This window comes from Delphinus delphis, chromosome 2 (genome assembly GCF_949987515.2).
Source record: "Delphinus delphis chromosome 2, mDelDel1.2, whole genome shotgun sequence".
NCBI lineage: Eukaryota > Metazoa > Chordata > Mammalia > Artiodactyla > Delphinidae > Delphinus > Delphinus delphis.
Genome location: NC_082684.1, coordinates 12251720 through 12269193, shown reverse-complemented (window position 1 = coordinate 12269193; position 17474 = coordinate 12251720). Strand labels below are relative to the sequence as shown.

The 17474-nt window shown below is 49.4% G+C and overlaps 1 protein-coding gene across 2 annotated transcripts in view; it reads left to right on the top strand.

Annotated features, from left to right (window-relative positions):
* RIN3 (Ras and Rab interactor 3) overlaps positions 1 to 17474 on the top strand; it is a 119228-nt gene that overhangs the window by 22862 nt on the left and 78892 nt on the right. For both annotated transcript variants that reach the window (XM_060004017.1, XM_060004018.1), the window contains exon 2: positions 14275 to 14482. In XM_060004017.1, the coding sequence (XP_059860000.1) occupies positions 14275 to 14482 (208 nt within the window). The remainder of the gene's footprint in view (positions 1 to 14274; positions 14483 to 17474) is intronic.

Genomic DNA, 17474 nt, shown 5'->3' with positions numbered 1-17474 from the left:
GGTTGAATATCTAAAATCAGTTTCTCTGTAGGTCAAAAACGGTGGAATGTTGCCAATTTCATATAGTACTAATATTTCCTTAACCACTCAGTCATTTAAAAATTTTTATTGAGCACCTATTCCATGCTGAGCCTGGACACACAGCGGTAGATGTGACCGACACCAGAACACAGAGTTTGGGGAGGGGAAGAGACGGGCATGTAGCAAGTATTGTTTACCTTTTGATTGTTTCCAGTTTTTGACGACTCACACTGTGAGTCACGTTCCAGTGAACATCTTTGTCCATTAAGCTTTATCCGCATTTTAAAAATATCTCTTTGAGACAGATTCTAGAAGGGGCATGACCTACACTGTGCAGTTTTCACCAAAACAAGAAAGCAGAGTTCTCTGGTGCTCCTTGTACAGAACGCAGCTCAGTTCCGCATCTGAAACCCCCTTGACGAGAACTTTTCTTTTTCAAAGTTACGAACTCTTTTACTTCTTTTTCCAATAGGTGATATAATCACATGGTTCAAATCCAAAAGGCACAAAAGGATATATGGGGAAGTGCCTCCCCTCCCATCCCTGTCTGCTCATCTCCCAGCCCCACCCCCCACCCCCCCCCCCCCCCCCCCCCCCCCCGTCTCCTTGGAGGTGCCTCAGCGCATCCTAATGTGCACGCGTCACAAAGATGCACGGGGCCTGCCCATTGGCCTTGGTGACCAGGGTTCTTGTGTCCCCACTGCCTCCAGCTTCAGTCTAAGCCAGGAAATTGGTCCCCCAAATTCTGTCTTTTCCAGTAACCATCTCCATGTTCAGTGAAATTTCCAAGAATTTTCAGGGTGGAGGGGGCGGGGGAGGGAACGTCAGTGCTCTTTCACTATGTGTGACTATTATTGTAAGTATTATTATGATAAGTCTCGAATGGTGTTGGTCCATAGTAGATGCTCAGTAAGTACTTACTGGATGAATGAATGTATGATAACATCATTGAATGTTTGCTATATGCCGGGCAGTATCTTGAACTCTTACAACAATTCCATAATGTAGTGATGCTTATATTTCCTATTTTAAATATGAGGAAATTGAGGCGAGAGAGATTTAGTTACTTGCCGAGGCCACTAAACTGGGATTCTAACCCAGGCTGTCTGGTTCCCGAGCCCATACTTAAACTGCTAGTCGACATACCACTCAAGGCCTAATTGCACACAGCACTGGGGACAGAATTGGTACCATCATCTATGAACCGGGTCCTGATGGGAGTGGCCAGTCCTAACCTAGGCCTGGCATTGGGGGAGGGGAGGTCAGCAGGACAAGCAGGCTGGGTCACGTCAGGCTGGATTCAAGGGCCTGGCTGGGATCGGGAAAGGGACTGGCACCCGTGAGCCAAAGAAGCTTACAGAGGGAGGGTGGAGGAACTCAGCCCCAGTTCCGGGAAGGCCACGGGCATCCAGGGCTAGAGGCCAGGTGGAGGGAAGCTGTGAGCCAGCAGTCAGAGCATCTGAGAAACGGGGTGTGGGAACAGCCACCAGAAGGGCCTCAGCACTGAAGCCAGGTGCCTCCCGTGGGCTCCACCCAGGCCCCAGTGGACAGGTGGACAGCAGAGCACCCAGCAGGCTGCCTGGGGGCAGGGCTGCGAGCCGGGCACTGCCTGACACACGCTGGGTGGCAGAGTCCTGCAGCACACAGGTATGGAAAGTTTGAAGGCCTTTGACCCACTCGACCCCTTGATGTGGGCTATGACGTGCGAACTGAGACAGCCAGACCCGTTCTCAGCACTTCCGGGGCCCGGAAGACCTGCTTGAGCTGACTTCCCCTTTGTGAAGCTCTGGGCCGCGGCCTGCCGAGCCCAGTCCCGGCTTCCCTGGGGTGACCCACCGAGGGGTCGGGCTCAAGCTGCACCCGTGCTCCACCTCGCCTTGGAAGGCCTTTTGGTCTCGGGGTGAGGAGACACGTAGGGAGCTTTCTCACAACAGGATTCCAAGCACAGTCCTTGGATCCTCAGGCGTCTGTGGGAACCCGCTAGGGCCTCTTGCAGTTATTTGGCCTGTGGAACTGGGCTGGAAGCATTGGCCGAGCGTCTGCACATTATACATGTGAGAGATGCTGATTCTGAAACCGGCTGCCTCTCTTCCATCTCCACGTGACCTCTCTGGTCATCCTGGAGCTGCGTTGTCGGTTCTGTGTCCTCCAAAGGCTGGGCCGGAGGCGCACCCAGGCGGCAGCTGTAGCTCAGCTTCCACATGTCCAGGAAAAAGCACTTGGTGGAGCGGAAGCCACAGAGAAGCTGGCCTGGCTGCCTGCCTTCTCTCAGCCTGTCTGCTGGGCCAGAGCCAGCCTGGCTCGGCAGAATGCCTTCCGGTGGCACCGGGCCAGGGGTCAGTTGAGTCACAGAATCATGGAATGCATAGTGCTGGAAGGGGCCCCAGTCCTGGGTCTCGTCCGTGCTAGACGACGCATAGCCCAGGACAGAGCCTGTGGCAGACATCACTAGGAGATCCTAGCAGTCTTTCTCATCTGAGCCTTTAGCATAACAGTCCAGGCAGCTGCTGCCTATCAACTGGGGTTCACAGGGAAATCCAACCTACTTAGCATTCCAGATCGAGTCTAGTCTTCTCATTCTACTGAAGAGGCCGCTGAGCCTACAGAGGGGAAGTGAGTTACCCAAGGTCACAGAGTGAACAACACAACCAGACCGTGGCCTCTTGAGTCTGAGCTCAGTGCCATTTCCTTTATATCATACCCGTTCTCCTGATGAATACAGGATTTGCACGTAACTACTCATCTCCTAAACTCTTGTTATCTCCCTTCCTTCCCACCGTGTGAACGCAACCTCAGAATCCAAAAAAATTTCCTATAGTTCCCCAAGAATGTTACATATGCAGCTGCAGAAAAGCTGATGCTGTCTTAGGTCATGTTAATAGGAGTAAACTATCTAGATTGAGGGAGGTGATGGTCATGCTCCTTTCTGAGCTGCTCAAGGCACACCTGGGGAATCCTTTCCCTGCTCAAGACTCGACATTTCAGATGAAGAAAGACAGGATGATAAAACCGTGGATACTCAGAAGGATAAAAACGGTGCAGATGAGGGGGCTCAAAACCACTCCATAATTTGTGATCAACTGAGTCTCAACAAGGGTGTGAAGAAAATTCAATGGGGAAAAAAACAGTCTTTTCAACAGATGGCTCTGGGACAACAGGATATCCAAATGCAAAAGAAGGAGGTTGGACCCTACCTCACACCATGCACAAAAGTTAATTCAAAATGGAACAAAGACCTAAGTGTCAAAGGTCTCAGACGAAAACAGGAGTGAATCTCCATGATCTTGAATTAGGTGTTGATTTCTTAGGTATGACACCAAGAGTACAAGCAACGAAAGAGAAAATAGATACATTGGACTTCACCAAGATTAAAAACTTGTGTTTCAAACGACACCTTCACCTTTTCATCAAGAAAATTAAAAGACAATACACAGAATGGGAGAAAATATTTGCAAACCAAACACCTTATAAGGCACTTGAATCTACATATAAAGAACTTAACAACTTAATAATAAAAAGATAAATAATCTAATTCTAAAACAGGCAAAGAATCTGAATAAACATTTTTCTAGAGAATGTATACAAATGGCCAATAACTAAAAGATTCTCAACGTACTTATACATCAGAGAAATGCAAACCAAAATCACAATGAGATATTCACTAAACTTATTGTGGTGATCTTCTCATGAGGTGTGTAAGCCAAGTCATTATGCTGTATACCTTAAACTTATACAGTGTTGTATGTGAATTATATCTCAGTAAAATTGGAAGAAAAAAAAGCACAATGAGATACAACTTTATACCTGCTAGGATGGCTATAATTATAAAGATAGATAATAACAGGTGTTGATGAGAATGTGGAGAAATTGGGACCATCCTGAACGGCCAGTGGAGTTGTAAGTTATTTAGCCATTTTGGAAAACAGCCTGGCAGTTCCTTACATGCTAAATATAGAGTTACCGTATGACCCAGCAATTCTAATCTTAGGTATATACCCACGAGAATTGAAAACAATATCTGTACAAAAACTCATACTCGAATATCAGCAGCATTATTCATAATGGCCAAAAAGTGGAAATAACCCAAATGTCCATCAACTGATGGATACGTACAATGTGGCATGTCCGTACAATGGAATATTATTTGGGAATAAAAAGGAATAAAGCACTGATGCATTCAGTGAGCTGTGACCACAGGGGTGAACCTTAAAAACATTATGCCAAGTGAAAGAAACCAAATATAGACCACGTATTGTATGATTCCATATATGAAGTATCAGAAGACAAACCTATTAAGACAGAAAATGGATAAGTGCTTGACACCAGCTGGGGCATTAGGAGGAAATGGGGAATGACAGCTAATGAGAACAGGATTCCTTGCTAGGGTGGTGAAAACGTCCTAAAATTGATTGTAGTGACAGTTGCATAATGCTATGATTATACTAAAAACCATTGCATTGTACACCTTAAAATATTATTAAAAAGCAAACCACTCCGTATGCAAATTCATGGAGACGATGTGTGTAAACCACTGTGGGGCGCAGTGTCGGCCACAGGGGAATAGCTGGTAAATGTTACCTCTGGGCACCACGTGGAAGAGGGGGGCTCTTCAACCTGGAGAAGAGATGGCACTAGGGGTGGGGGGAGGAGATGTGCTGACCTTCTCCACATAGTTGAAGGGCTGTGTGGGGGTGGCATGGGTTGTCCCTGTGGCCTTAAAAATTGTAGAGAAAGAAACAGAAGGAGAAATTTCAGAGGAGCAGATTTCATCTCAATAGAAATTGAGGATTGCTTCTTGGAATGGGTTTCCCAGTGAGGTAGTGAGCACCCCGTCATTAGAGGTCTTCAAACAGATACAACTACGTGTCGGGATGGTACAGAAAGGACTCCAGTGTTAGGGGAACATCTGAGGTAGAGGACAGTGTTAAAATTCCAGGGGGTGTGCTGCAGCTGATAGGTTCACAAAGGCCTATTGTTCAATATTTAGGAACTTTAAGCTAATTGTTAAGCCATTGATAGCTTGTTATCAGCAATGGTGGGAGTACTTACAATGGCAATCAGCATTCACTACATATCAGGACTTTTTTTTTTTTGTCCTAGACCAGTGCTTACTAGCACATCACTGATCCAGACCAACTGCTCCAACAGGCCTTTTGGTATGCTTGTTACTCAACAGAACTTGGGTCCGCTCACCCACATACAGCAATGCCAGTCTACTGACACCAGGTTGTAGTGAAGGAAAGTACAGTGTTTACTGTAGGTGTCAGGCAAAGAGAATGGGCAGCTCATGCTCAAAAGAAAGACCCGAACTCCCCAATGGCTTTCAGGGAAGGGTTTTTTGTTTTAGTTTTTGTTTTCATTAATTAAGTTATTTTTGTCTGCCTTGGGTGTTTGTTGCTGTGCGTGGGCTTTCTCTAGTTGCAGCGAGCAGGGGCTACTCTTCGTTGCGGTGCATGGGCTTCTCATTGCGGTGGCTTCTCTTGTTGCGGAGCACGGGCTCTAGGCACACGGGCTTCAGTAGTTGTGGCACGCAGGCTCAGTAGTTGTGGCTCGCGTGCTCTAGAGTGCAGGCTCAGTAGTTGTGGTGCGTGGGCTTAGTTGCTCCACGGCATGTGGGATCTTCCCAGACCAGGGCTCGAACCTGTGTCCCCTGGATTGGCAGGTGGATTCTTAACCACTGCACCACCAGGGAAGCCCAGGGAAGGGTTTTTAAAGGCAACATTTGGGGTGAGGGTTGCAGCTCAGGGATCTTCTGATTCATTGGTGGTGAGGTATCAGGGTGGTGTTTTGGGAATCTTAAGCATCAACCTGGTTCCAGCCAGTCTGGGGTCTACTGCTTATTATGGTCAGCATGTAGTCACCATCCTCCACCTGGATGGCTTGTCTTAGTTTCTGCAGAACGATTGTTATGTATATCCCTTGAGGAGGAAATAGGACTCTGTTTTATCACTGAACTACTATTGTTTAAGCTGTCTTTACTTTTCTTGATTGACTACTTTCCCTTTGTTTCTTCATTCTTTCACTTCCCTAATTAGTAACTGCTTGAATCTGCTCTTTGGAACTCAAGGAAGGCCTAGGAGACCAAAGCCTTTCTCTACAAACAAGAAACGGGGGACACCGAGGGGCTTTTGTATCCAGGAAGGCCCCACAGTGCCCTACTCAGTTTTAATTTCCACTTTTCTTTGATACATCTCAATCCTGAGGGGAACAGGGGCGGGACAAGAAAGGGAATAAAGTTTTGGATTGAGGTTAATCATAAACTTGTCAGGGGAACTCAGTTCCAGGGGGGCTCCCCCACCCCTAAAGTTCCCAGATCCTTCTCCTTTACCAGCGGGAACCCCTTCCCTGCTCTGCCCCAGGGTCTGATGAGCCTTGACTTCCCCCATGAACTGTCTTGAGCTCTCCATCTCACCTAGGAGTTACCACTTAAGTGTCCGCTGTGTCTGGGTTCTTCCTTATACTGTCCCATTTGACCCTCATACAACCTTTGAGGTAAGTGGTGTAGATGAAAGAGTTAATCAGTAGGTGATCTGGAAAGAAATGGAAAATTTTGTTTGAGCCAACCTGAGCATTATAACCCTGGAGACAGTCTTTCAGAGAGCTCTGAAAACTGTTCCACCCTTTAGAGGTCAAAACACAGGTAGATACGTTTTTTGAGACAAAGGGCCATACTCAAATGACATATAATTGACAGTTTACACAGTCCAGATCTACATTACAAAGCACGCAGTGGGTCATGGGTCATCGTGGCCCCTTACAAGATTAAGAAGGAATGTTATCTCCTAAGGAGGTCTGGTTAATGCAGATGCACAGCACACACTAAAGAGGAGGGAGGAGGCCCAAACCGGCAAATAAAACTTTTATGTTTAAATTTTCTCGTCTTGCCATAAAATATGAATTTTATTTTCTCAGTGGCATAGTCTTCCTGTTTACAGTGGGGGACACTGAGCCCAGGAGGGGTGTTTGTTCATCGTATCAGAGCCTCCGGAGGAGGCGGCTCCCAGCCCCAGATGCCTGCCGCCCGTGCTGGACTGTTCCTGTTGGCATCTTCACCTGTGGTTGGAACTCCAAGCTGTTACTCCCTGTGGCATCAGCTGCTGCTCTTTGGCCCAAGTCTTGTGCTGCCACAGTGCAGAGAAACAGCCCCAGTGACCTCCTCTGGCTTCTGCTCTGGTGACCTTGTGGCAGCTGTCAGAGGATTTTCCTAAAAGTCCCCTGGGGCCTGGTTCTTTGAATGGACTCATCTTGATGACCTTTCAACACAGGCCCTCAAGGCTCCAGAACTGACTTAAAAATGCCAAGAAAAAATAGCGGGAGTGAATCCCAGGGAAATTGCCGTGGTGGAAAGAACAGGCTTAGGTGTTCAGAGACCCCCCCCACCCCCCTAACCCCCACCCCCACCCCCCACCCCCCAATCCCCCACCCCCCCACCCCCCACCCCCGCTCTATATTGCCTTGGCTCGTGACGTGCTTTGGGACCTTGGGAGAAGGTGTGTGCATGTGGAGTTTTTGTTTTGCTTTTTAATTAAATATTTCAAAGGTAGCGAAATCTAGAGGAAAAACATAGCAATGCCCTGATCACCCATAATTCAGCTTTGTTAAATCCTACCCTTTTGTCATATTTGCTTCAGATGTTTTACAAGCAAACAAATCATTACAGAACTGGCTGAAGCCTCCTTCACACAGTTTCCTGACCCCATTTTCTTCCAGCCCCTCCGAGGTCACCATTATCCTGAATTTGGTGTGCATGTGTATCCACAAACAAGACACAGGACTGTTGTGTACGTTTTTGCACTTTATAGAAATATTTTCATTCCTTCTGTAATTTGCTTTCTTCACTCAACATTGGGGATTTGGTTTGCTTGACTTTAAAAACTCGTTAACTTTTTTCTTTTGAAATAATTTCAGACTCCCAGAAAAGTTACAGGGTTAGTACAATGAATTCCTGTAGTACAGTCTTCATTCAGATTTACCAGTTATCGACATTTTGTCACATCCGCTGGTCCTCTCTGTCTCCTTCATTTTTTTTTGAACCTTGTGACAGTAATTTGCAGACATTGTGCCTCTTTACGCCCATATATTTCAGTGGGTATTTCCCAAACATGGGCATTCTCTTACCTAACCTCAGCACACGAATCAAGATCAGGGAATTAATATTCATGCAGTTGACAGGATTTTGAGATTTAACTGTGTAGCGATTGGTTCCTACCTTTCAGCAGCTGTGCCATAGTCCAGGGTGGACTAATCACAGCTTATTTCTCGTTCTCTCATGGACGGACTTTGGTTGTCCCCATTTTCTCTCCCTATAAATGCTTCCATTATCAATCATCTCCTTATCCCGTGTGCGTCCTGGGAGTGGGGCTGCTGGGGCCTGGGCTACGGCACCTCCGTCTCTTTTAGATTTTGGAAATCATTTTCAGAGCAGGTGCACCTGTCTTCATTCTCATGGAGTGCTGTACCCCGTTGGTGCTCTAGTGCATTTAGGAGCTGAGCAATGGGCTCTCGCCTATCTTAGGCCATTTCTCATGTTGCTGGTGTTCGTAAGAGAAACAGGGCGTGACCATGTGCGTGGTTACTCCAGGTAGAATAATGACCTATTTGAGGTGTTCTCATGTATCAGACGATGCTTGATGCATGTTACATGTGGCAGGTATTACCAGCTCCATTACACAGATGAGAAAACTGAGGCCCGTAGAGGTTAAATACCTTGTCCTAGGTCCCACGGCCAGATATGGCAGGGATTGGGACTGAGGCTGTGTGAGTCCTAGTTCCTCATCTTCAGGCTATGCAGAGTGTGTGAAATGACCACCGCATCTCTGATTGTGAGTTTGTCGTGAGAGGGGTCCACTGAGAGGCTGTTGCCTCTTCCTGCAACATCCCACCTCCCCCCACACCCCTACACGCCTGTCCCTGTCATCTGGTCCCTTCTTCTCTCTACAGAGGGAGTCATTTCATTTAAGAGCAGTCAGCATGGAGGAGAAGGGAGAGGGTGGGGGTGGGGGACAGCAATGAGCGACCATCCTCCCTCACCCTGGGAGTGTCAAGGCACGGCTGGTTCTCCGGGCCTCCAAGGTCAGAGACAGAGAAAACTCCCCTCTGGGGCTTCTGGACGGTCCAGCCCCAGCTCGAGAAGTCGGCGCCATTTCAAAAGGAGGAAGGCTTTGGCCTTCTGGAGGCTCACGGTGGGCACAGGAGCCCCACCGGGCAATTCAGTTACAGCTCTTAGAGGTTTGCTCTTTATCACTCCAGAGATAATCATCAAGCAGGGTGTGCCCTCTCATCTCATTTACGCCCAAGAGAAACCCTCTCCGCTGGTTTTACTTACTCCCCATTTTACAGAAGAGGAAACCGGAGTCAGCGTGGTTACGTAGGCAGTTAAGCCCCTTAGCGAGTCAGTGCAGAGCTGGGATGACACGCGGGCTCGGGAGGCCCCAAAGCCACCAGGTCTCCACCCTGCATGCATTTTTGTGACAAACAGATGTATTTTCACATATTTATTTAAAATGAGTTTTAATCCTATAAGTAATGCATAATTAGCATACAAATTTGAAACAACTCCCCTGCACTTCTCAGAAATAACTGTCCTTAATGATGTCTCACAGAGCCTTCAGGAAATTATTTTTGTGTATAATTATATTTCTGTGTCTCAGTGTGTGTTTGTATATATTCCAAATGGGATAAAAAACATTAATGAACGCTCTTTCTTTGCCAGGTACTACAAGGATACATATACACGGAAAATTTTTAAAATTTCTTCAAGAAGTAGAATAGTGTAGAGGTTATAACCACAGACTCTGGATCCAGATTGTCTGGGTTTGAACGCCAGCTCTGCCACTTATAGGCTGTGTGACCTTGGATGAGCTATTTAGTCTCTCTGTGCCTCAGTATCCTCGTCTTTATTTTTTTATTTTATTTTTTATTTATTTTATTTATTTTTGGCTGCATTGGGTCTTTGTTGCTGTGCGCGGGCTTTCTCTAGTTGCGGAGAGCGGGGGCTACTCTTCGTTGCAGTGCGTGGGCTTCTCATTGCGGTGGCTTCTCTTGCTGCGGAGCAGGGGCTCTAGAGCGCAGGCTCAGTAGTTGTGGCACACGGGCTTAGTTGCTCCACGGCATGTGGGATCTTCCCAGACCAGGGCTCGAACCCGCGTCCCCTGCGTTGGCAGGCGGATTCTAAACCAAGAATATGTTCCATGCCTCTCTCCTAGCCTCTGGTGGTGACCATCAATCCTTGGTGTTCAAAACTCATAACTCCAGTCTCTTCCTCTGCCTTCACATGGCTTTCTTGTATCTCTGTGTCTTTTTTTTTTTTTTGGCCACGCCACGTGGATTGTGACATCTTAGTTCCCTGACCAGGGATCGAACCCGTGCCCCCTGCAGTGGAAGCGCGGAGCCCTAACCACTGGACCTCCAGGGAATTCCTCTGTCTCTCATTGAATTTAGGGCCCATTCTAAATCCAGAATGATGTCATCTGTAACTTAACTACATCTACAAAGAGCCTTTTTCCGAATGAGGTCACATTCACAGGTGCCAGGTGTTAGGATTTGGGCATATCTCTTTGGGGGACACAGTGCAGCCCACTCCAGTAGGTGTGAGGATGCCTGTGTGCTGTGGGCTACTTATGGATGAAGAGGCACATTGCTGCCCTGATTGGCATTACCAGGGCCCCTCCTACCCTGGCCCTCCGTGTCATTTGTATACTCATGCACCTTGCACAGAGTGATCGGGCCGTCCCATAACATTGATTGCTGGGACCAGGTCTCTTTATCTCAATACAGCCACTTGGCCTTGAAGCTGGGGTGAGGCCTGCCTGAGGTCAGGATCGTGGGTGGGACGGAGACGGCCTTTTCCTGGTCCTCCCCTTCCATCCCACACTCCCCCCAAGTTCCGGCCAAGTCTGTACAAGGGGGCCTCAGTTCTCCTTACAATGAGGCTTCATTGGAACTTTCTGAGCTGCTTCCCTGGGACCCACACAGGCAGCCCGAAGCTGGCGTCCTCATGAGCTGGGAAACGGCGGGGCCTTCTTCCACACAGGCAGCATCCAGCCAGGGTGCTGCCCCCCGAGCTGACACCACACCACCTGGGTGGCCCCCTCGGGCGGCCTCTCCACCCCAGAGCAGAGCTCTCCTCTCCACCTCACCCAGGTTGCATAGGCCGGTGACTGGATGCGGCACCACGCCAGGTCACTCCTTCCCTTGGGAGCTAAGGCCAGGATGCTGAGCCCAGGCCCTGTCCCTGTGGCCCAGGGCAAAGGTTTCCCTGGTGTCTGACCACACTGCGTCTGGGTGGGGCAGCACGGACGACCCGCCCCTTGAATCGGAAGGCTGTTAGGACTGCTGATGAGAGCTAATTGCTCTACTTCCCGTGAGCAAGCAGAAGGAAAACAGTCATGGAATGGTTTGTCTTTCCGGTGGAATTGCTCTAAAGTTTTTAGGCTCATTATTCTGCGCTAACAGTGCCATTAATTACCCGGGGCCCCCGTGGCTGCCTCCGCAGGGCCCTCAGCTGGATCTTGGCTGGTGAGAGGGAGGGCACGGGAGCTGGGGTGGCCGACCGTGCCAGCAGATGACATAGCCACTGTGGGCTCAGTGATGGTCCCTGGCAGTTAGAGCTGGTGTGGCCAAGCTGTTTAACAGCAGTAATCATGGCAGGGAAGCAGCCTGCCCGGGTGCCGGCTCAGGGCGTTCACATCTCTGCCCTCCTGCTCGAGCCCGGCAGTCCAGCCTGGAGCCCCAGCATCAGCACCAGCATTTAATGGTCGCAAATGGGCATCTAGAGGCCCAAGGTCAGCAGGGACTCAGAGATTAGGAGGCAACTTCCTGGTCCCGTTACCATTCTTTGGCCTGGTCACAGCAGGTGTCCGTGTCACTCTGTCCCTTCAGGGCTCTGCTGCTCCTGTGACCTGGTGCAAGGCCCAAACCTCCCCTAGCCTCAGCTGCTCCTTCTGTAACGTCTAGACCTTGCTGCGGCCTTTGACACTTACGGCTTCCACTCCAAGCCTCAGGTCCTGCCAAGCCACCACTTAGGGGGCCCTGAGCAAGCCCTTGTGACTCCTGCCCTGGCCCACCCAGCGGGAAAGGAGAACACTGGAAGACTTGGGCAGTTCCTGGAAAGCAATATCTCAAGAGCCTTTGGCCTCTTGAGTGGTTTAGTCTGAGAAGCAGATAGATGCAGAAACTGAGACCCTAAGAGGGAACGGACTTACCCATGGACTTAACTAAGCTACCTAAGCCTAGTTAGTGGCAGAGAGAGAGCCAATTGCTGTCACTCCAGCTGCCGTTAGAGTCCTAACTGGCCTCTGGGGGAAGCCCTGGGCCAAGTGAGAAGGTTTTAGGATGATTATAAAGCCTTTTTGGTGCCAAGGATGTTTTGTGTTTCCAAGGGAGGTTGGAAAAACCTAACAGGCCCCGAATGCTTGTTTCTGGGTAATTCTGGCCTCCACTGTTTTCACTGCTTTCCCAGAGGAGATGCTGGACCGCATTTCAGGGCTTGGGAAGAGGTCACATCAGTATGAGCTGGGCCGCCCTGGCCTTGAGCTCCAAATGAGACCCAATTCCACAGCCTGTGGACACCCATGGGGCTGCCCTGCTGCCCCTTCCAGACCCATGACGCCTGCAGCTGCCTGGGACACTCCTGTCAGCCTGGTGACGTGGCACACTCTTCTGTGTGGACCCAGAGGGGAAATCCGTAGGAACCCACGGCACACGCAGCATCCAGGGAGGGAGGGCTCCTCGGAAGGTTTAGAGTGGAGGCGTCAGAGGAGGGAATTTTTAGCACACTGACATTGCCGGATCTCTCATCACCACGTACCTTTCTAGTCTGGTCTCTGCAAAACCCAACACCGCTAGACCTGTTTAATCCCACACTTCCCAGTCTCCCCACCACCCAGAGAACCACCAGGACCCTCGCCCTCCCCTTGAGGAAATGCTCGTCCCCTCGTCAGGACTCCTGGCTCCCGCTGCCCTCTGACCTCAGCAAATGATTCCACTTTTCTGTGCCTCTAACAGGGCTCATCCTGGCCTCCTCCCGCCCCACCCCCCGGCAGCTCCTTAACAACCAGCTTTATCTCTGGTGCCCGTGGGCAACATCAAGGGACATGGAGCAAAGGAGAGGCACCAGCCACATCTTCCTGGCTTTATAACTAGCCCCTTCTGTCTGATTAAGGTTTTCACCCCTGCAGATATCCTGAGATTTCTTTCCTCAGGTAGAAGGCAAACAGACCACACAGCCCACCCGACTCAGGATTTGAGGCACCAAGATGCTGTTCCTCCTTTTCTGGAATCAAAACTCACATGCCAGTGTGTAGGGGGTCGGGTGGAGGGAGCGTGTTGGGAACGGTCTGGGATCTCTTAGACTGGACCTCTACTTTGTCTTGCCATTTCTCAGGCCTGTGATTCTCCTCCTTTCCCCAGGGACCCTGACGTTTTACATCGTCAGCTTGGGGGTCAGGGAGTGTCGACTGGGAGGGGCACAAGAAAGCCTTCTGGAAATGTCTGTATCAGCATATCTAATAGAAATATAATGCAAGCCACATATTTGGTTTTAAATTTTCTAGTAGCCACACCGAAAGTAAAAAGAAGTAGGTGAAATTAATTTTAATAATGTTTTACTTATCGCAATATATCTGAAAATTATCCTTTCAATATACAATCAATGTAAAATATTATTAGTGAACTATTTTGTGGTCTTTTTTTTTTTCATACCAAGTCTTTGAGATCCTGTGTGTATTTTATACTTAGAGCATGTCTCAGTTCAGACAACTCACTTAAGATCTGATGTGGCTAGTGGCTATGGTATTGGGTAACACAGCTCTCTCTCTTGATCTGGGTGGTAGTTACACGGGTGTAGACATACGTAAAACTTTGTCTGACTGTATACTAAAGACTAGTGCATTTCACTGTGTATAAATTACACTTCAATTAAAAAGTTTTAAAAACCCTCTTCAGGGCTCTGCTCAAATGCCGTTGTTTTCCTGAACCCACCCTGGCTTGGAATTAGCTACTTCCGTTGCACTGTGCTTCTGTTATATTTATTCCAGTCTTGTGCTACAGCTGGTTTTTTCTGTGTATGTCTCACTCGTTTTATTATAAGCGCCTTAAGGCGAAGATCCCGGTTTGTTCATTTTTAATTCCCCAAAGGGCCCCAGGCTACCTAGATGCTGAATAAATAAGCATGGTTGAAGTGAATCGCCGTTTGTTGTAAACCCCTCTCTGGGCTAGCGGCAGGACGGGCTGGTCATTTGATTCTGTTCTCAGTCCTATTCCAGATGTTGGCAAAGGAGAGGGACAGCAAGAGGAGGAGGAAGATGGCGTGGGGCCTCGTCTGCCAGTCACTCCGAAGAACTGCCTTCCTCTCCGGGGCATCAGCGTCCTGGAGAAGCTCGTCAAGACCTGCCCGGTGTGGCTGCACGTGGGTCTGGGCCGGGCAGAGGCGACCAGGATCCTGCACCGGGAGGCGGCCGGGGTGAGTCGGGGTCTCTCATGGCCGGTAGGTGGGCACGGCTGTCGGGAACTGCGCGGGCTCCCACGGAAGTAGCTGCCCTCTGGACAGCTGCCCATTTGCTCTCTTTTCTTAGGTTTTATCAGCTTTTCGACCAGAACTCAGGAGCAAGGGACTGGTGGGAGGTGTGGTTTCTGCTCTGGGGAGCAGGTGTCCCACTGGGGCTGTACGGCTGGCGGGGGCTCTCTGGGCGTATGGGTGCCCGCGGCAGGACTGACACTTTGAGAACTCAGCCAGGGACTAGAGAGTCTCCGAGCCGGAGGGAACTGAGAAATCATTTTACACCCCCTTATTTTACATGTGAATATGAGGGGCTGTGTGATGGAATCGAAAGTGTTTTGTTTTGTTTTGTTTTGGAGTCAAGCTCTGTGAGTTGGGAAATGGCTTCAATTTTTTGAGCCTCACTTTTCTCACTTTGAAATGGGGTCATTAATAGTATTTTCCTCCTCGTGGTGTAAGCATTACAGAGGAAGATAGATGCCACGCACCATGCATTTTCTCTTACGTGCTACTTCCTTTAAAATTGTTTTTAATTTGTTTAATTTTAAAAGTGATACATATAAGTATTTACTGTAAAAAAAATATCAAGCTGGACAGAAGTGATAAAGTAAGAAGTAAAGTGTCTGATAACGGTCTCTGCCACCCACTCTTTTTCACCTAACCTATTTCCCAGAAGTCTTTTTTTGTTTGGGGCTTTTTTTAAATTGAGGTGAAATTCACATAACACAAAAGTAGCCTTTTTTTTTTTTTTTTTTTTTGTGGTACGCGGGCCTCTCACTGTTGTGGCCTCTCCCGCTGCGGAGCACAGGCTCCGGACGCTCAGGCTCAGCGGCCATGACTCACGGGCCCAGCCGCTCCACGGCATGTGGGATCTTCCCGGACCGGGGCACGAACCCGTGTCCCCTGCATCGGCAGGCGGACTCTCAACCACTGCGCCACCAGGGAAGCCCAAAAGTAGCCATTTTTTAAGTGCACAATTTAGTACATTCACAAGGTTGTGCAAGCACCACCTCTATCTAGTTCCAAAACATTTCATCACCCCAAGATAAAACCCCGTATCCATTAAGCAGTTACTTCCATTCCTTCTTCTCCTGGCCCCTGGTAGCCACCGGTCTGCTTCCAGAAGTCATTTCTGCTGGCCGTGTGTGGCGTATCTGTCCATTCATCTTCCATGCAGACACCCACATCTGTAACAGCTAGCATTCACCAAGCACTTTACTGTGTTCTGGGCACTGTCACGTGTATAAGCACTGTTTATCCTCACAGCAGCCCTCTGAGGTAGGTAATACTAATATACCCGTTTCACAGAGGAAGTAACTGAAATACGAAGCAGTTAAGTGACCTCCCCCAGGGGACACAGCGATCGCGTGCCTGAGCAGTCGGGGAGCTCCCGTGCTGTATCATACACACAGGTTGTATTTGACCGAGATGGAATTGCATCTTATAGCCATTTTTTGCCGTTCTTACCCTCAATGTGGTGTGTATCGCTACACTGTGTCCGGGGAATAGTCCAAGCTCCTAAACACAGGGGGCTCAGGTAGTTAGCAGACTAATTCATCCTGGACTAGATAAAATCCATCAAGTCAGCAGTTGTACCTGAACTTTGGAATAACTGGAACTCATGGGGCCTCCAGCAAAGTACCACGAAGTCCCACAGAGGCTCCTGCCATAGTGAGTGGGGACCGTAGAGGCCTAAAGACCCAGCTGAATCCCTCCGGGGCCAGGGGAGGCCTCCCCCAAGGCATGGCCCCAGCTGGGGAGAGGGTTGCGGCGAGGGTGGGGAGGCAGGGAGACCCGCATCCTCAAGGAAACAAGATCTGTTGTTTCATTCCTCCCCACCTAAAGGCTTTCAGTTTCGAACTGCCTGAGGCTTTAGAGCAGATTATGAAACTGCATAGAAAATAAAATCAGAGATTCATACCAGCAGGTGTTCCAGTCGGTATTCCCAGGCTGCAGCCCCAGCTGGTCGTCCACTCTCCTATTAGGATCTGAGGGGATTAGCGTCCCACCCTTCTTGGGAGGATGCAGCTGAGAAACAGGCCCAAGTGCAAGGTTGTGGTGTGACGAATGGCCATTTTCTGGACCTTACTTGGTCATCAGGAGAGGTGTGTCCAGGCATGCGTGTAGATGGGGGTGGACCAGACAGTGAGGACCGTCCCGGGAGACGGCAAGTGGGTCTCCAAGGTGAGCTGCACTGGGTGTAAGTCATGCCCACTTTGTCCAAAGGTTCGATACTCTCTTCAAAAAGTTTACGACAAGCCCAACTCAAAACAACAGTAGTGGTTCTGTGTGGAGATTGCTTATTAATGGCAGGCCCTGTGCCAAGTGTTGTATGAACGTCACCTCATTGAATCCTCGCCATAATCCTGTGAGGTGGACTCTGCCATTATCCTCATTTTACTGGTAATGAAACTGTGGCTATGAAGAGTGCCCTTGGGGTTCCCAGAAGCAGAGGATCTGGGAGGTGACCCCAGGGGACACCAGTGGGGGAAATAAGACAAGGAAGGGAGGGCAGCTAATAAAAGGTATGTGTGGGGCTTCCCTGGTGGCGCAGTGGTTGAGAGTCCGCCTGCCGATGCAAGGGACGCGGGTCCGTGACCCGGTCCAGGAAGATCCCACATGCCACGGAGCGGCTGGGCCCGTGAGCCATGGCCGCTGAGCCTGCGTGTCCGGAGCCTGTTGCTCTGCAACGGGAGAGGCCACAACAGTGAGAGGCCCACGTACCGCAAAAAAAAAAAAAAAAAAAAAAGTTCTGTGTTGATGCAGGTTACCCCTGGGGGCAGTGGAGCTGGCTTCTGCTGGGGAACTTCGGGAGCCAGGGTAGAAACACATCTCAAGGTCATTCTGCCCAGAGGGCTGAGGGAGCTGATATTATCCACTGACTGATGATAGCCATTGGTTCCAGGCAATGGGGGATGAGGATTCATGTTCCAGCACCACCTCTCTGCTCTCAGTA